This window comes from Rattus norvegicus, chromosome 2 (assembly GCF_036323735.1).
Source record: "Rattus norvegicus strain BN/NHsdMcwi chromosome 2, GRCr8, whole genome shotgun sequence".
NCBI classification, from domain to species: Eukaryota; Metazoa; Chordata; class Mammalia; order Rodentia; family Muridae; genus Rattus; species Rattus norvegicus.
The window spans coordinates 134320295-134338322 of NC_086020.1; the positions used below are offsets into that span (position 1 = coordinate 134320295).

General features: G+C 37.2%; 1 protein-coding gene and 1 pseudogene across 1 annotated transcript; one reads left to right on the forward strand and one right to left on the reverse strand.

The window, feature by feature from the left end:
• Window positions 1–12946: 12946 nt before the first annotated feature.
• Window positions 12947–13299, forward strand: LOC108350247 (60S ribosomal protein L35 pseudogene; annotated as a pseudogene).
• Window positions 13300–13395: 96 nt separating this feature from the next.
• Rpl31l11 (ribosomal protein L31 like 11) lies at window positions 13396–13869 on the reverse strand. The gene has a single exon (XM_039103307.1). The coding sequence runs from the start codon at window positions 13858–13860 to the stop codon at window positions 13483–13485; it is 378 nt and encodes a 125-aa protein (XP_038959235.1). The 5' UTR covers window positions 13861–13869; the 3' UTR covers window positions 13396–13482.
• Between the last annotated feature and the right edge of the window lie 4159 nt (window positions 13870–18028).

Genomic DNA, 18028 nt, shown 5'->3' on the forward strand with positions numbered 1-18028 from the left:
ACTGAAAAGCATTAACTATTTCATGTAGTAAACTTCACATAAATTTTAGGTGTTTTTGTGTGGGGGTTTATTTTGTTTTAGTTTCTTTTAATTTTTTCTATTTTTATGTAATGTACTGTAATCAATTTAGATTAGCTGCTCTCCCTTTGCCCGTGTCTACTCCCAACAACTCCGTACATCTTCCCACCTCTTACCCTCCTAGCCTTACATTCACCCTGAGCCATTTCTTTAATGCAAGTCTTATGGAGGGGTTCACCATTGCTGTATTTTTATTTTGTCGGTGCTTTGTGAGGAGCAGCACAGATATATCTGTGTACGATGTAAAGCACAATTTTATTGTCACTGAACATGAATTCTCAATGTGAATTTGGAATATGTAAAACCTTTATTAGAATATCAATGAACATGTATTACTATAAAATGCAATAAATGATTGATATTGAGCTGATTTTCATGAATGAAAAAATTGTATTAAATGTATTGGGTTCAGATGTTGTTCAAAGAGCAAAGTCAACTATTATCTATAGCCACTGCTGATGGCAAATAGATACATGTGTACAACTATCTCCATACATTTGAATGTTGAAAGTCAGAGTAAATGAGAAGTTCCTTGACAGAGTTGAAACTACAGAAAAATAAGTTCTCTTTCATAGACAAACTATTTCTTACCTGCATTAGAAAATGATTATTATTTTCATTATAATTATTTACTACTACTACTGCTGCTGCTGCTGCTACTACTACTACTACTACTACTACTACTACTACTACTACTACTACTACTATTACTACAATTACTATTACTTTGTGAGTATTTTAAAGTAAATATTGAGTTTAAAAAATAAACAACCTTCATGAAATTGTTAAGCAAATGGATAAATCTAGAAAATATCATCCTGAGTGAGGTAACCCAGTCACAAAGGAACACACATGTTGTGCACTCACTGATAGTGAACATTCACCCAAAAGTTTGGAATACCCAAGAAACAATTTATAGGTCATATGAAGCTCAAGAGAAGGAATACCAAAATGTGGATGTTTCAATCCTTCTTAGAAGGAAGAACAAAATGCTCACGGGAGAAAATACAGGGACAAAGGGTGGAGCCAGGAGTGAAGGAAAGGTCATCCAGAGACTGCCCCACCTGGCAATTCATCCCATATGCAGCCAACAAACCCAGACACTATTGTGGATGCCAAGAAGCACACGCCGACAGGAGCCTGATACAGCTGTCTTCTGAGAGGCTCTGCTAAAGCAAAACTGATACAGATGAGGATGCTTGCAGCTAACTATTGGACTGAGCATAGGGTCCCCAAGTAAGGAGTTAGAGAAAGAATTAAAGGAGCTGAAGGGGTTTTCAATTCCATAGGAAGAACAACAATGTCAGCCAACCAGGCTCCCCAGAGCTCCAGGGGACTAAACCACCAACACATGGAGGAACCCATGGTTCCGTCAGCATACAGAGCAGAGGATGGTGTTGCCTGCCGTTAATAGCAGGAGAAACCCTTGTTCCTGTGAAGGCTCATTTTTCCAGTGTAGGGGAATGCAAGGATGTTGAGGAAGGTGAGAGTAGGAACATCTTCATAGAACCAAGGGGAGGAAGAAGGAAGGATGGGAGAGGGGGTGGAAAGTTAATAACATCAGAAATATAAATACAGAAAATATTCAATAAAAATAGAAAAATAACCTTTGTCATTCACAGAAATTATTGAAGTTTTGAGGTAGAATGGGTTGAAGGCTTTGTTTGGTTTGGTCTTTTTACTAAGACTAATACTTTCTATGAGATTAGCCTCCTCCATCGACCCAGAACACTAGGGTAAAGAATACTACATTAGTCCTAGAACATCTATGGACATTATTATGGCCATTTGTTTTTCATTTTGCAATTGAATTGATTGTGAAAGAGTGATGATGAAATGGAAACCACTTAGTTGACTTTGAATGCCCTGAATATACTGACAACTGTATCCCAGAAACAAACTCTTCTGTTTACTTAAAGTTGTAGAAAACTGTGGGCTGAAACTTTGCTGGAAATGGAGCTTAAAAATAATTCATCCGTCATAGCTGTGCAATACTATTTGTTGAGAACTTGGTACATGTTGGTTGCTGGGGCAACGGCTATTAAAAAGACAAGGTTTCTGCCCTTGAAGAGTTAGAATCTGTCAGAGATGAGATATAAGTTATGCATGTATATATGCATATAATTGCATATTTTAAAATGGATGTGCAAGAAATATGTGAGGAAAGGGGACAGCATTGTATATGGAAGAGTAACAACATTTATTTTTAAACAGAATTCTAATACATCCAGGTTTGCATTTCTGAAAGATGTCATGACTGCCCAATGTAAAGACTTGGAAAATGGAAAATCTAATCATTATAGACTAATCATAGAATGTTTAGATATGAAAAAATCATTTAAAGTAGTCTGTCCACAGGCAATGAGAAGAAATGTAAAAAAAATAAGCTATCATTTATGGTAAAAGGAGGCTATTATAGTTTGAATCTGACACGCCCAATGACATCATCATTTGTTCCCTAGCTCTTAATGGTATTGTGGGAAGTTTTGTCATGAATAGGAGGAAGAACTTATATGGAAAAGTATGTCACTAAGGATTGGTCTTGGAAGAGATGTTAGTCCCTGCATCAGATCACTCTGCTTTTCTTCCTGGTCTGTCTTTATGTAAACATATTCTTCCAGAGGTTCCCTCCACTAGGGACTGGGTTGCTCTTCTGTGAGTCTGTCATCATGATGCTCTGAAACTTTATTTTTTAGATTTATTTTATTATATGTTTGAGATATAATTTAATTAGAAAGTTTATCCCTTACCTTTTCTCATTACAAACCCTCTCCTATATACTTCACTATATATACCTCTCCTGGGTATCTTTTCAGTCATGTATGTGTTGGTATATACATATGATCTATTAAGGCCATTTAATGTGACTCGTATATGTTTTCAGGGCTTTCTGTTTGGCAACATATAAGTACTGAAACTTTTGAAGACATGGGATTTGATACCTCTTCCCTTCTTATCTTATTGACAGGTCTTTGGTTATAATTTTGAAAAACATGAACATAGAGGAAAATAAGTCAGTAAAATTATAAGGATATATATATATATAATATTTATATACATATATGTATATAATAAAAATTAAGTTTCAGTACATTATGGTGATGGAAGCACAGAAGACCAGTACAGTTCATGGTGTACAGAACTTGTAGAACACGGGTCATGACTTCTTTTGTAGTTAAATGACCTTCACAAGGGTCACTATGATTCATTAAAGTAACAAAATTAGAGTTATGAGTTATCAACACAATTTTGTGGTTGTGGGGGATGACTATAATATGAGTGACTGTAAAATTTTGAAGCAGTAGGAAAGTTGAGGACTAGGAATCATTGCTGTAGGGGACAATGTTTACATCAGGACAATCCAGTCATAAAAAAAAAAAAAAAAAAAAGAGTGGCAGAATCCAGAGTGACAAAGTGTGCTGTGCATGTTTGTGTTTGTGTGTGTGTGTGTGTGTGTGTGTGTGTTGTGTGTATGTTTAATATATGAATAATATTAAACTCAAGAAAAGCAAGCTTGACAAGAGCACATAACTAACAAGAGCCTTGAATTCATATCCACTGAGAAATTGCAAATGCACTATGATACTTGGGAAAGTGTGTTGAATTTTGACCTTAAAAAGAAACTAAGAATAGCTTATTAGAATATATCCAAATTTCTATGTGTCATATAGACATGCCATGCATTCAGAAAACAGGAGACTGAAAGAAAAGTGTACAATGTAGCCATAAAATCTTGCCTTCGGGTGCTCTGATTCTTTGAATTTGCACACACCATGAAAGTTCCCAGAATATCTTTAAGAAGTACCAGCAATTAGGAAACTGTCATAAAACATTATCCTGTAAGAGTCATTTTAGACAGAAATTAGACAAATATATGTTTCATAAATAAAAAATAATGTACATTTAGGAATACCCTTTTATATACATTATAAAATTATTAATGCAACTGAGCTAAACAGTTACCCATTAACTTGAATATTTGTCAGCCTGTGTTTCTGTGTATAAAATTCTCTAATCTTCTCTTTTAGGAAATTTCAGAAACACTAATATAATGGCGTTTAGAGAATTAGTTATTTATGGCTTATCATTACTCAGAACAATCACAGATTTCTTCCTCTAGCCTTTCCATTGCTGTCTATAAATTGTTCTTTTTAAACAGGATTTATTGTTTTATTTTTTGTTGTGTCTATAGCTTGGTTATACTGAGCAGGTATGTGACTTAAGGGTAAGTGCCCATGGATGGCAGTAAGATAGTCAGATTCTCTAGAGCTCTAGTTAGAGGTAGTAGTGAGTCACTCAAGGTGGGTGCTGGGAAACAAATTCTGGTCCTGTTCAGCAGGAGTATACCTTCTTAAATCTAAGCCATCCATTCAGCCTCAGAATATAATCAGGTAGCCATAGTGCCTCAAGTTCTATGCTGAAAGATCAATACCAATGAAAGAAAAATGAGATTGGTAAATCTTCATTAAACTTTCCCTTTAATGGTAAAGAAAAAAAAACAAGAAAAGCAATAAAAATAAAATACCCATTCATTACTACTCTCTATATGATGATACAGGATTGCATATATGTACTTTAATATACACAGGTTGGATGTAAAAGGGGCATGAATAATGTATACTGAGTGCACACATCTGAACATATGAAGGTGAAAAGAAACGATTATTTTATATGGAAATGGCGTAACATATAAAATCAAAACATACAAATAAAAGATGTAAATGAAAGATGCCATTAAAACTCATTTAAAAAAATGGCTAAGGACAGAAAGTGGTTGCCAATGGGGTGCAGATTTCAAATAAAGAAAGGTGCATTTGAGTAAAATTCACGAAGACACATGATTCATGGCAAAATGACAGAATGTTAAACTAAGGTATGAACATTTGCATTTTAGAACTATATATGAAGTTTACATGGTTAGAATCAAAGCAGCTTAGCAGTCAAGGGATATAAGAAATCATAGACTAAGGACAGAAACTACCTGAAAGACATAGAAGAATTTTAAAACTTTTGAAAGCAAGAATGGTTACTTGCAGAAGACTTGCACAAAATCTGTTGTAGATTCCATTTATAACGGAAAGTCCCTTCTCTCAACCAGACCTAAGGAACTATTAGAAGTTCATGGTTGATGAGACAGGAAGAATCACTCTCCTTTCAAGGGTAGCAGGCTCCCTTATGGCGTGAATGATAAGCATATGGTGATGCTCAAACAAAGAGCAATGTTTAACCTTAGTGGTTTATATTAAAAAAACAGAACTGAAAGGTCCTGGAAACCATATTGGGGAGACATGATACAAAAACTTGCAAGGAAGGTCTGTGGATAGGTATGAATAATATGCACTGACACATCTATAAAAATGTTAAAGAATAAACATTTTAAAATATTACATTGTTAAGCTAATAAAACAAATATTATGGAAAGAAATTCCAAATGATATTATTTGGATGCCAAAATCATAGCTAAAAGGTCATATTACATGCTAAACAAGTACAAATTGGGTGGTTATAAAACTGGTTGATGGGATCATGGACAGGAAAGCAAACCCTTCCAATTCTCATGCTAAAACCGTACTTTGCAAAGTGATGGTATCTCAAGATGTGTCTTTAACAGATAAGTCATGTGAGTTTATGATTTGATCTGGATCCTTATAATGAGTGTGCACAGCTTTACAAAAACAGGAGATTTGAGAACCTCCACATATTCTGAGGATACAGAGAGATTATGACTTCCCAGAAACCAAGAAACTGAACTCACAGTTTTGTAGTATTTTAAAATATATTTTTTGCTTTTTCCTTAAACACAAAGTTTGTTCATCCAGAAAAAAACCACACATTTAAAAAGAAACTAATACTTTGACTTGTCATTGATTATCATCTGTATACTACTATGCTTATTTAAAATGTGAGAAGATAGAATCTTTATATTTCTAGACTCAAATATCCCATGTAAGTTGTAAAATATCTGCTGTTAGGTATTAAGTTGTAAAATATCTGCTTTCCATTTATAGGGCATATTTTTTTAAAACAATGGTATAAAATGAGGCAGGCTTTTACAAATTCAATCATGGAAAGAAATGCAAATACAAAGCATGGAACAGGGACTGAAGAAAAGGTCATCCAGAGACTACCCTACATGGGGATCCATCCCATATGTAGCCAAGAAACCCAGACACTATTCTGGAGGCCAAGAAGTACATACTGACAGGAGCCTGATAGATCTGTCTTCTGAGAGGCTCTGCTAGAGCCTCACTGATACAGATGAGGATGCTCACAGCTAACCATTAGAGTGAGCATGGGGACCCCAGTAGAGAAGTTGGAGAAAGGACTGAAGGAGCTGAAGGGGTTTGCAACCCCATAGAAAGAACAACAATATCATCCAACCAGTCCCCCCAGAGCTAATAGGAGCTAAATCACCAAGCAGAGGGACCCATGGTTCCATCAGCATATGTAGAAGAGAATGGCATTGTCTGACATCAACAGGATGAGAAGCCCTTGTTCCTATGAAGGTTCCTTTCCTCAGTGTAGGGGAATGCCTAGGTGTTGAGGAAGGAGTGGGTGCGTGAAAGTGGAAATATCTTCCTAGAAGCAGGGGAAATGGGTAGTGGGAAGTGGGATGGGAGATATGAGAGAGGGGATAACATTTGAAGTGTGAATACATAAAATACAACAAAAAAGGAAAATGGTCAAATCCATTTTTTTCTCTGAGAAGGCACCTACAAAACTCACTAAAGTCTACTCTTTAAGCTATTCTCTTGCAGCAAACTGGGTGACCAAGAGCAATGGTAAGATGGGATAACATTTTAGTGAGTTCAGTGTTTGGGAGAACAGACACACAATTAGAGTTAGAAACACAGAGCAGCAGTTCGGAAGCTAGAGTAGCATGTCTAGATTGACATCAGGCAGTTTCCCCTTCAGGCTTCAGATGGCCTTGTCACAACTAAGACGTTTCTTATGCTTATTTTTACAAACACTTCAGAAAATTCTTTATAAGACCACTTGCCTATTGTATATTAGTTCAGGATTCCTCTTCTTACACATCCCTGGAACACTTATTGTATGATAGTGGTACAAAGGATGATGATGTTATAATACCAAATAGTATTTTGACCTATTAATCCTAATAATGTATGAGACCAGCTACTATTCAGTGTACTTTGGTTTCATTATGCATTTAAAAGCCATCATAATTATTACAATATGGCAAAAAGCACTTACTATTTTCACCTCTAGATTTATATTTATATTCAAATTTATTACATAAATTTATCCTCAATATTCTTAATTAGTTTATCAAGGTCAATTATTTTTCCTGATTAAATAATAAATAAGTTATTTATTTTTTCCTCATTAAAAGTTATCCATTGTCAATTCATTGTCTAGATTTTGTGGTTGCTCTTATTTTGTTTAACCAAGACCTATTAAGAATTCTGTGTACAGATTTAATTAATTTACAAATTTTTGACAAAATTTCTAAAGCATTGTAAGCTGTAAACTCTTTTAAACTCCTTTTTTCCATTCTTTATTGGAAGATAAAGAGGAGATAATTAATTAAACTGAATGTACAACTTTGCAATTCAAGGGAGATAATATCAACTCATTTTATTCTACCTTGCTTTTGTTTCCTGAATGGCTATGCTAAAATTCAACTATTATTTTAGTGTGTCCTTTACAATGAACACTTGATTTAAATGCACATCGCAAATAATTTATTTTACAGTATTATCTTATGGAGACATGTAGCACAACGATACTTTTTTTAATTCAATGAAGTGAGATTGTTCGAAAAAAGTGGTAATAATTAGAGGAAGGACAAGACTTGTCAGGGAGAGCAAAGGAGCATAAGACAGTGACCTCTCTGAGGATGGTAACCAGTATTGCCTCACATGCTCTCCAACAGTTCTGGAAAAGTAGGAAACAAAGTGTTATTATCGTCATGGCCTATGAAGAGTTTTACGCAGAAAATTGATAATTTCTATTTATTTTTATACATCTATTTATTGCTATTAGCTGAAATAGAAAGTATATAAAATAAGAAAATAGATGCAGAATAACACAACTCACAAAGTATTCAAGAAGAAAAAATTTTCAATTTTAAATATAACATTATAATGTTTTAAAAATAAGCATTCTGTGTAATATAAATTGTTCAATGGAAATATAAAAATCAAATCCTAAAATTGAAGAAACAGAGTATAAAAATATATGATGTTTGAGAAATCAAGATTAAACAATAAAATCAAAAGCAAAGACAAAAACAAAAAACCCAGAAAGCCATTGAGATATGACCCAGAGCATGAGAGACGAAAAGAGGCCATAGTATGTGCACTAAAGTCAGAGTAAAGAGAATGTAGGAGATTGTAGACAGTACTCATGAGCTTCCCCTCAAGCTCTGATGCTGGGAGGCTGTCTTCATGTTACCTCTATTTCAAATCAAAGTCCAGCTCAGAACCCATCCTGAAATGAGTGTACTCAAATAATATCATAAGTAATAAAAATATCTTAAGGTATTATAAGTGAACCATACCATGATATTGTGGGTTATCACTTTCTAATTAAGTTTGCATTGAGTTTACAAATGAAATGTAGTTATACCACAGAATTTCCTGGTGTCAGGAAAATTGCAGGCTGAAAGTGTAATCTTAAGTATTATAAATCATGATGACTTTTTCCCCCATCTTTATTAAATTGGATATTTCTTATTTACATTTCAAATGTTATTCCCTTTCCCGGTTTCCAGATCAATCTCCCCCTCCCCTTCTATGGGGTGTTCCCCTCCCAACCCCTCCCCCATTGCCGCCCTCCCCCCAACAATCCCATTCACTGGGGGTCCAGCCTTGGCAGGACCAAGGGCTTCCCCTTCCACTGGTGCTCTTACTAGGCTATTCATTGCTACCTATGAGGTTGGAGCCCAGGGTCAGTCCATGTATAGTCTTTGGGTAGTGGCTTAGTCCCTGGAAGCTCTGGTTGCTTGGCGTTGTTGTCCATATGGAGTCTCAAGCCCCTTCAAGCTCTTCCAGTCCTTTCTCTGATTCCTTCAATGGGGGTCCCATTCTCAGTTCAGAGGTTTGTTGCTGGCATTGGCCTATGTATTTGCCATATTCCGGCAGTGTCTCTCAGGAGAGATCTACATCCAGTTCCTGAGCCTGCACCTCTTTGCTTCATCCATCTTATCTAGTTTGGTGGCTGTATATGTATGGGCCACATGTCGGGCAGGCTCTGAATGGGTGTTCCTTCTGCCTCTGTTCTAAACTTTGCCTACCTATTCCCTGCCAAGGGTATTCTTGTTCCCCTTTTAAAGAAGGAGTGAAGTATTCGCTTTTTGGTCATCCTTCTTGAGTTTCGTGTGTTCTGTGCATCTTGGGTAGTTCGAGCATTTGGGCTAATATCCACTTATCAATGAGTGCATACCATGTGTGTTTTTCTGTGATTGGGTTAAACTATAAGAATACATACAACTGTATAAGTAATAAAAGTGTATGGAAATTAGTATGCAAGTGATATTACCACTTGCTTAAAGATGACTCAGGGTAAGTAATTAAATATATTGATTCTCTGTTCATTTATAATTTCATATTGCTGTTGCATGAATTTTTCATTTAAATTTTTGAACCATACACCTTGGTCACTAACACATTAAAACTCTTGTATATTGTTCCTATAACCAACTGATGTGACATGTTTAAGCAATACCAGCATGGCTCCATTACTTGACATTTGGACATTGGTGAACCAGCTAAAAACACTGAGAGACAGAGTAGCTAAAAATATGAGGAGTCAGATGAATGAAAAGGAAGGGAGATATTAGTTAATGCTGGTGCTTCCTACATTTAAAATTAAAAGAGAAAGAGCTATGATTTTCAGCAACAGACTTTAGTGACACTGAAAAGTGCAGGTTTCGTGGTGCAGTGGGAATGAAAATCCAAACAGTGAATTCAAGGGAAATGAGAAAGAAAGAAATTGGAGAATACTACACACATTTCTTTAGGATTACTTTTGTATAGAATAGATAAATAGCAGGTGGTATATGCATAAAATCCTTTTGTGACATTTAATTTAAAATGAGAGAAAATAACATTTAACATTTATTTAAAGGATGACTATCTGTGCTGTGATAGTAACAAGAAGTACAATAATACATTTGATCGTACGTTATTTAGTAATATAAAATGTGAAAAATGTGCTGGAATAAAAGCAGAGGCAGAGAGAACTTAGGGAAATATCCTTGAACCATTTTCAGGAATGTAACTTTATTATCAGAAGTCTGAACTGACTTATATAGGATCATAGACTATTAATGCATAGTCATCTAAAAAAAAGTGACAGGTGTGAGAATAGCTATTCTCAGTGCATCATTTTCCATAAAGAGCAGAAAATAAAGCTGTAGATTTGGAGAGATTCTTGTGGTGGGAATATAAAGAGTGAGGCAAGCTGATGACGGATCATAAATGAAATAATACTATAGACTTCTATGGGGAAAGAAGATGCAGTAAAGGAAGTAAGGATGTCATGTCCAACATGATGCCATTGGCATAACCGCGGGTTCACGCTTTTCCATATGGCATTTCTAATGCATTGGAATAAAAAGAAGAGTATATCTGCTTTTATTTGTGGACATTTTTCACTTTTCTCCCATTATAATATGACGTGTCTACCATGTTCAACTAAAGCATCCATGAAAGCAATCTCTGATTCAAGTAACCTGTCTTATAAGTCTTCTTCATATTACTATAATCATTTCAAAAATTTCCTTAAATAACAGTAAATGACAACATTTTAAAAATAATTTTCCAACTATATCATTCATTCTTCTCCCTAGTTGAGTAAACTCAATGATGGGAGTAAGTTTTAATCCTTCATGATACCCCTTAGTCCATACACTAAGGCTGGTGAAGAAAAAGCATCCATCAAACAGATTGAAAGAAGTGATAAAACAGGGGAAGGCTGTGTGTGTTCTTCCCTGTTCAGGAGGTGTGAAGACTGCACTGTGAGATGATCTTTGGAAGATCCTGGCAACAACAAGATTTTGCATTTAGATTTTTGCAGAAATATATTCAGAGCATATTTCAAGCTGTTTTTAAAATGGGTTGATAGCTCTTCTTGGACATTGTTTTGAACAATGCTCCTGCAGGCAGAATAGATTAGCATTCATCCTAAACAGGAAATAGTGGCCTGACTCCTACTGTAATTCCTCTTCAAGTCTTCAGTACACTGTAGGGAAAGCAAGCTAAAAGTTCAAACAAAGTTAACATGAACTGCTTAGCCTCTGCTTAGATGAAAAATTTCTTACCAATGGTTTGTTAGTTTCTGCTGACAGATTTTGTTCTGAAAAACTTAGTGCTTTGCTAATTCTTGTTTTTCTGTACAGTGCATGAGCCATCTCAAGGCCAGATTCAGAGGCAGAGTTCCTTAATAAAGGGTGTGCAGAGCAAGAGCATGCTGGTCTCAATGTACAAACACTGCTCTCTTTTTTCTGCCACTCATTTTTTGTTTTTTGCAGCTTAAAAAACCCCCAATGGGATCTAAAATTTTTCACCGGCATACATTTAATTCATTTGCTCTGCAAACCACCATAACGTTACCCTCCAGAGCCCCAGTTTGCAATCAGTTCCTGTAAAAGCACATTTGTACGCTCTCACACAGCTATAGGTATTATACACAGTAATACATCCTCTTAACCCAAGGGCAAAACATTTTCAACATGTGCTGTTTAATAGCAGGCGGTGATGGAGGAATCGATTAGTTACATATTACATATTTAAATCTGTGTTCAGTTGTTCAATAACAAATATACCTGTGTAATTTTCAGTGCGATGTTGGAGATTTTCGTGTTTATCTAAGCAAAGCAGGAGATAGGTCAGAAAGTCTATTCTAGTTAACGTTAAGTTTCTTGAAGGAAAGATTATGAAAAAATGCTCAAAAATTATTTGGTAATAATTATTCTAGAATAATAAAGACATTTACTGGATCTAGAATATATATCTATAAAACAATTTAGATATCTTTTTAGTTATTTGATAATGTATGTGTAATGCCTGCGTAATATATTTTGGTCCTTTCGATTCCCATAATCCCCTTATTCTTCTCCCTCTCATATTGAAGCCCTGTTTTCAAGCCAGCCCTCCTCTTCTTTCTGTAGTATTGTCTTCCATGACATTACAGCTTCAATGACTAACTAAACCACCTATACAATGTGGGACCTTTCAACATTACATCAAGGATAGGGAAGGGGCTCCTGAGGCCCTATCCCTCCCTTATGAACTTTTGAAACTTAAGGGTTCTTGGAGATTGGGCAATTATTTCTTCCAATGGTGGTGTAGCCATTGCTAGCTTACCAAAGCAAAAAGTTGATTACCGCCCCACTGTCATAATTATAAAAGCAATCCTATAAATGTATTGTTTCCAATAGGTAAATTCTGTTGCTGTAAATATGGAGCAAATGTTTAAAGCGTGCTATGTAGATACATAGGTTTATTTGGGGTAGTGTTGCTTATGCTTATTGATTAGTTACTTGATCATTCATTATCTGAGGAAAGTAGGTATGGCCTCAGTCTCATAATCATAGGAAATAGCTACTCACAGCAATCCTGGTACGGCTGCTTTTCTCAATATGAACTAGGCCAGTACAGCTCCTTGCTCTGTGCATGTACTCAAATGTTGGTGAAACCTAAAACTAAGGTTGTGCCTACTATGGCTAGAATAGCATTTTGGAGAATACCAGAATGCCCATCTTTTTTTATTTGTTAAGGAACATGCATTCACAAAATGTCTGCTAAATTAGCTACATTAGTACTCATAGGACAGGAGTATAAGAAATCTCTAGTTCTCGAACCAGGCAGCCTCAGCCATGAACAATGCAACAACGGCCAAGATGACCAAGATTAAGACTCGGGACCTGCCAGGCAAGAAGAAGGGGGAGTTATTGAAACAATTGAACATCCCAGCTTTGCATCGCCAAAGTGACAGGCTCCTCCCTGTCCAAGTTGTCCAAGACATTAGTCATATGCAAATCCATTGCCCATGTGCTCACTGTCATTTATCAGACTCAAAAGGAAAACCTCAGGAAATTCTACAATGGAAAGAAGTACAAGCCCCTGTACCTGGGACCCAAGAAGACAAGAGCTGTGTGCCTTGCTCACCAAGCACTTAGAGAAGCTGAAGACCAAGAAGCAGCAGTGGAAGGAGCAGCTGTACCCACTGTGCAAGTGCGTAGTCAAGGCCTGAGACAATGATAATAAAGCACAAGACTGACTTTAAAAAAACAAACAAACAAACGAAAAAAATCTCTGAAGATTACTGTGTGGTCTTTTTTGTAGGCAATAAGACAGAAATAACTTGCTCATGTATAATTTTGTTTTGTTTTTTTTCCTTCTGGAGGCAGTTCTGTAACTATTTGACATTCAGCAGTTAGTTCTCATCCACATTGACCATCTGTAGATTTTTGAATGTGGTAACAGGCACGAAAGTTTCCAGTGTGTAGAGCTTGTTTGGTGAATCCTCATCCTCATTATGCTTTCTGGACAAACGTACTCGGGTGCGGTACGGAACATTCTTTATTCCCTTGGCCCAGACAGCTTTATTGAGCCTGGTGTCTATGCGCACATCTGGAGTCCCCATCTCCTTCTTGGCAAAATTCCGAATTTCTTTGAGTGACTGAGGAGCATGTTTCTTGAAGCCCACTCCATGGATGTGCTTGTGAATGTTGATGGTGTATTCTCGGGTCACCACATCGTGGATGGCAGGATGGCCCTTCTTCTTCTCACTACCCTTCTTTGCGGGAGCCATTCTGTCGGGCCCAAGTTGGAAAAGTCATGTATAATTGTTAATATTGTCAGTTTCACAGGATCTGGAATCACAGAGTTGTGACCATGTTTCTGAAAGTGTTCTGAAGTAGGTGAATTTAAGTGGAAACATGGGTTGAGGTCCTAGAATGAATAATTATGGAAGAAATCTTAATACAGACCTTTGACTCTCACTGTTTCCTGACTACAGATTTGTATGAACAGCTGTATACTGTTCCTGCCACCATGACTTCTCTGCCATGAGGGACTGTATCCTCGAACTGTGAGCCAAAAATTTGTTTTTGTCAGTTGTTTCGTTGAGCCAAGAAGAAAAACAACTAATATGCCATTTGCAGGGAAAAATCATAGTGGAAATATATCACATGGATACTATTTTCCACACCAGACTCTCATTTGGCAGAAAAAGGAAGAAACAAAAGATGTAGAGGTATTGGCTTGCTATGTTTCCCAGGTGCTGAGCCACAAGAAAACTTTCAATGTAAACTAAGACTGAGAACCCATGGAAACATTTGACAATAAGGAGCAGCAGTATGAGGCAGACATGAAGGGAAATAACTCTAAGGCCTAATATTTGAGAAAAAGGGAAAGGAAATTCAAGTATCAGAATACACAGACAGTGACTTAAGTAAAGGCCCAGCACAGGACACCATGATAATCACGGAGTGCCCTGCATCCACACTGCTGAAATAGATAGCGCTTTGTCTTAGAGCTGTTTACTGAATTTCTGAAGATACATATAACTTTATGTATCATATGAAAGAAAGAGATGACAACTAATTATTTATTGAGTAAATATTCTACAAATAGAACTGGGGCTAATTGAGAAATAATTAAAAATGAATGCACTCATGCTTCATTTATTTAACATTTGAAAATTAAAATTACTGCTCAAAAGGAAATAAGGTTTTAAACAATGGTTTTCTGTTGATGAGGATCTGAAGAGTTATATAGTTTTTCTTCTTTTTTTATGGATAACTAATTTATTATTGTAGTAGAAGTAGTTGTAGTGGTGGTGGTGGTAGTAGTAGTAGTAGTCGTAGTCGTAGTCGTAGTCGTAGTTGTAGTCGTAGTCGTAGTCGTAGTAGCAGTATTCTTATTATTAAAGATAGACTCTTTTAGAATACAGCATGTCCCTGGTGAACTCGGGACACACAGAGGCAGAATTCCTCTAGGACCGGGCACTCCCTGTGTTTACCTGGAGTCCCATACCCACAGATCCCGGCCCACAGCAGCTCTCTGCTCCCAGACCGCGTGGGAGAGAGACCTCACCAGCTGGTCAGGTGGGCACTCCTGAGGCTGCAGAGCGGAAGAGACCACCAACACTGCCTACCCCTGCCCACATCCCTGGCCCAAGAGGAAACTGTATAAGGCCTCTGGGTTCCCGTGGGGGAGGGCCCAAGAGCGTCAGGACCCCTGCGCCTGAGACACCACCAGAACCTGAAGGAACAGACCAGATAAACAGTTCTCTGCACCCAAAACCCGTGGGAGGGAGAGCTAAACCTTCAGAGAGGCAGACACGCCTGGAAAACCAGAAGAGACTGCACTCTGCACACATTACTGATTCCAGAGGAAAACACCAAACGCCATCTGGAACCCTGGTGCACTGAGTCTCCCAGAAACGGTGGCGCAGATCTTCCTGGTTGCTGCCGCCGCAGAGAGCTCGTGGGCAGCACCCTGCGAGCAAACTTGAGCCTTGGGACCACAGGTAAGACTAACTTTTCTGCTGCAAGTGACCTGCCTGGTGAACTCAAGACACAGGCCCAAAGGAACAGTTGAAGACCTGTAGAGAGGAAAAACTACACGCCCGAAAGCAGAACACTCTGTCCCTATAACAGGCTGAAAGAAACAGGAAAAAAGGTCTACAGCACTCCTGACACACAGGCTTATAGGACAGTCTAGCCACTGTCAGAAATAGCAGAACAAAGTAACACTAGAGATAATCTGATGGCGAGAGGCAAGCGCAGGAACCCAAACAACAGAAACCAAGACTATATGGCACCATCGGAGCCCAATTCTCCCACCAAAACAAACATGGAATATCCAAACACATCAGAAAAGCAAGAACTAGTTTCAAAATCATATTTGATCATGATGCTGGAGTACTTCAAGAAAGACGTGAAGTCCCTTATAGTACATGTAGAAGCCTACAGAGAGGAATCACAAAAATCCCTGAAAGAATTCCAGGAAATCATAAATAAACAAGTAGAAGCCCATAGAGAGGAGTCACAAAAATCCCTGAAAGAATTCCAGGAAAACACAATCAAACAGTTGAAGGAATTAAAATGGAAATAGAAGCAATCAAGAAAGAACACATGGAAACAACCCTGGATATAGAAAACCAAAAGAAGAGACAAGGACCTGTAGACGCAAGCTCCACCAACAGAATACAAGAGATGAAAGAGAGAATCTCAGGAGCAGAATATTCCATAGAAATCATTGACTCAACTGTCAAAGATAATGTAAAGCGGGAAAAAGCTACTGGTCCAAAACATACAGGAAATCCAGGACTCAATGAGAAGATCAAACCTAAGGATAATAGGTATACAAGAGTGAAGACTCCCAGCTCAAAGGACCAGTAAATATCTTCAACAAAATCATAGAAGAAAACTTCCCTAACCTAAAAAAAGAGATACCCATAGGCATACAAGAAGCCTACAGAACTCCAAATAGATTGGACCAGAAAAGAAACACCTCCAGTCACATAATAGTCAAAACACCAAACGCACAAAATAAAGAAAGAATATTAAAAGCAGTAAGGGAAAAAGGTCAAGTAACATATAAAGGAAGACCTATCAGAATCATACCAGACTTTTCGACAGAAACTATGAAGGACAGAAGATCCTGGACTGATGTCAAACAGACCCTAAGAGAACACAAATGCCAGCCCAGGTTACTGTATCATACAAAACTCTCAATTAACATAGATGGAGAAACCAAGATATTCCATGAGAAAACCAAATTTGCACAATATCTTTCTAAAAATCCAGCACTACAAAGGATAATAAATGGTAAAGCCCAACATAAGGAGGCAAGCTCTACCCTAGAAGAAGCAAGAAACTAATCGTCTTGGCAACAAACAAAGAGAAGAAAAGCACACAAACATAACCTCAAATCCAAATATGAATATAACAGGAAGCAATAATCACTATTCCTTAATATCTCTCAACATCAATGGCTTAAACTCCCCAATACAAAGATATAAATTAACAAACTGGATACGCAACGCGGACCCTACATTCTGCTGCCTACAGGAAACACACCTCAGAGACAAAGACAGACACAACCTCAGAGTGAAAGGCTGGAAAACAACTTTCCAAGCAAATGGTAGGAAGAAGCAAGCTGGGGTAGCCATTCTAATATCAAATAAAATCAATTTTCAACTAAAAGTCATCAAAAAAGATAAGGAAGGACACTTCATATTCATCAAAGGAAAAATCCACCAAGATGAACTCTCATTCCTAAGTATCTATGCCCCAAACACAAGGGCAGCTACGTTCGTAAAAGAAACCTTACTGAAGCTCAAAACACACATTGCACCTCAAACAGTAATAGTAGGAAATTTCAAGACCCCACTCTCATCAATGGACAGATCATGGAAACAGAAATTAAACAGAGACGTAGACAGACTAAGAGAAGTCATGAGCCAAATGGACTTAACAGATATTTATGGAACATTCTATCCTAAAGCAAAAGGATATACTTTCTTCTCAGCTGCTCATGGGACTTTCTCCAAAATTGACCATATAATTGGTCAAAAAACGGGCCTCAACAGGTACAGAAAGATAGAAATAATCCCATGTGTGCTATCGGACCACCACGGCCTAAAACTGGTCTTCAATAAGAGTAAGGGAAGATTGCCCACATATACGTGGAAATTGAACAATGCTCTACTCAATGATAACCTGGTCAAGGAAGAAATAAAGAAAGAAATTAAAAACTTTTTAGAATTTAATGAAAATGAAGGTACAACATACCCAAACTTATGGGACACAATGAAAGCTGTGCTAAGAGGAAAACTCATAGCGCTGAGTGCCTGCAGAAAGAAACAGGAAAGAGCATATGTCAGCAGCTTGACAGCACACCTAAAAGCTCTAGAACAAAAAGAAGCAAATACACCCAGGAGGAGTAGAAGGCAGGAAATAATCAAACTC

Bases quoted from the DNA above. Each gene is read 5' to 3' on its own strand.
- Rpl31l11 (XM_039103307.1), bottom strand. From the start codon at position 13,860: ATGGCTCCCGCAAAGAAGGGTAGTGAGAAGAAGAAGGGCCATCCTGCC.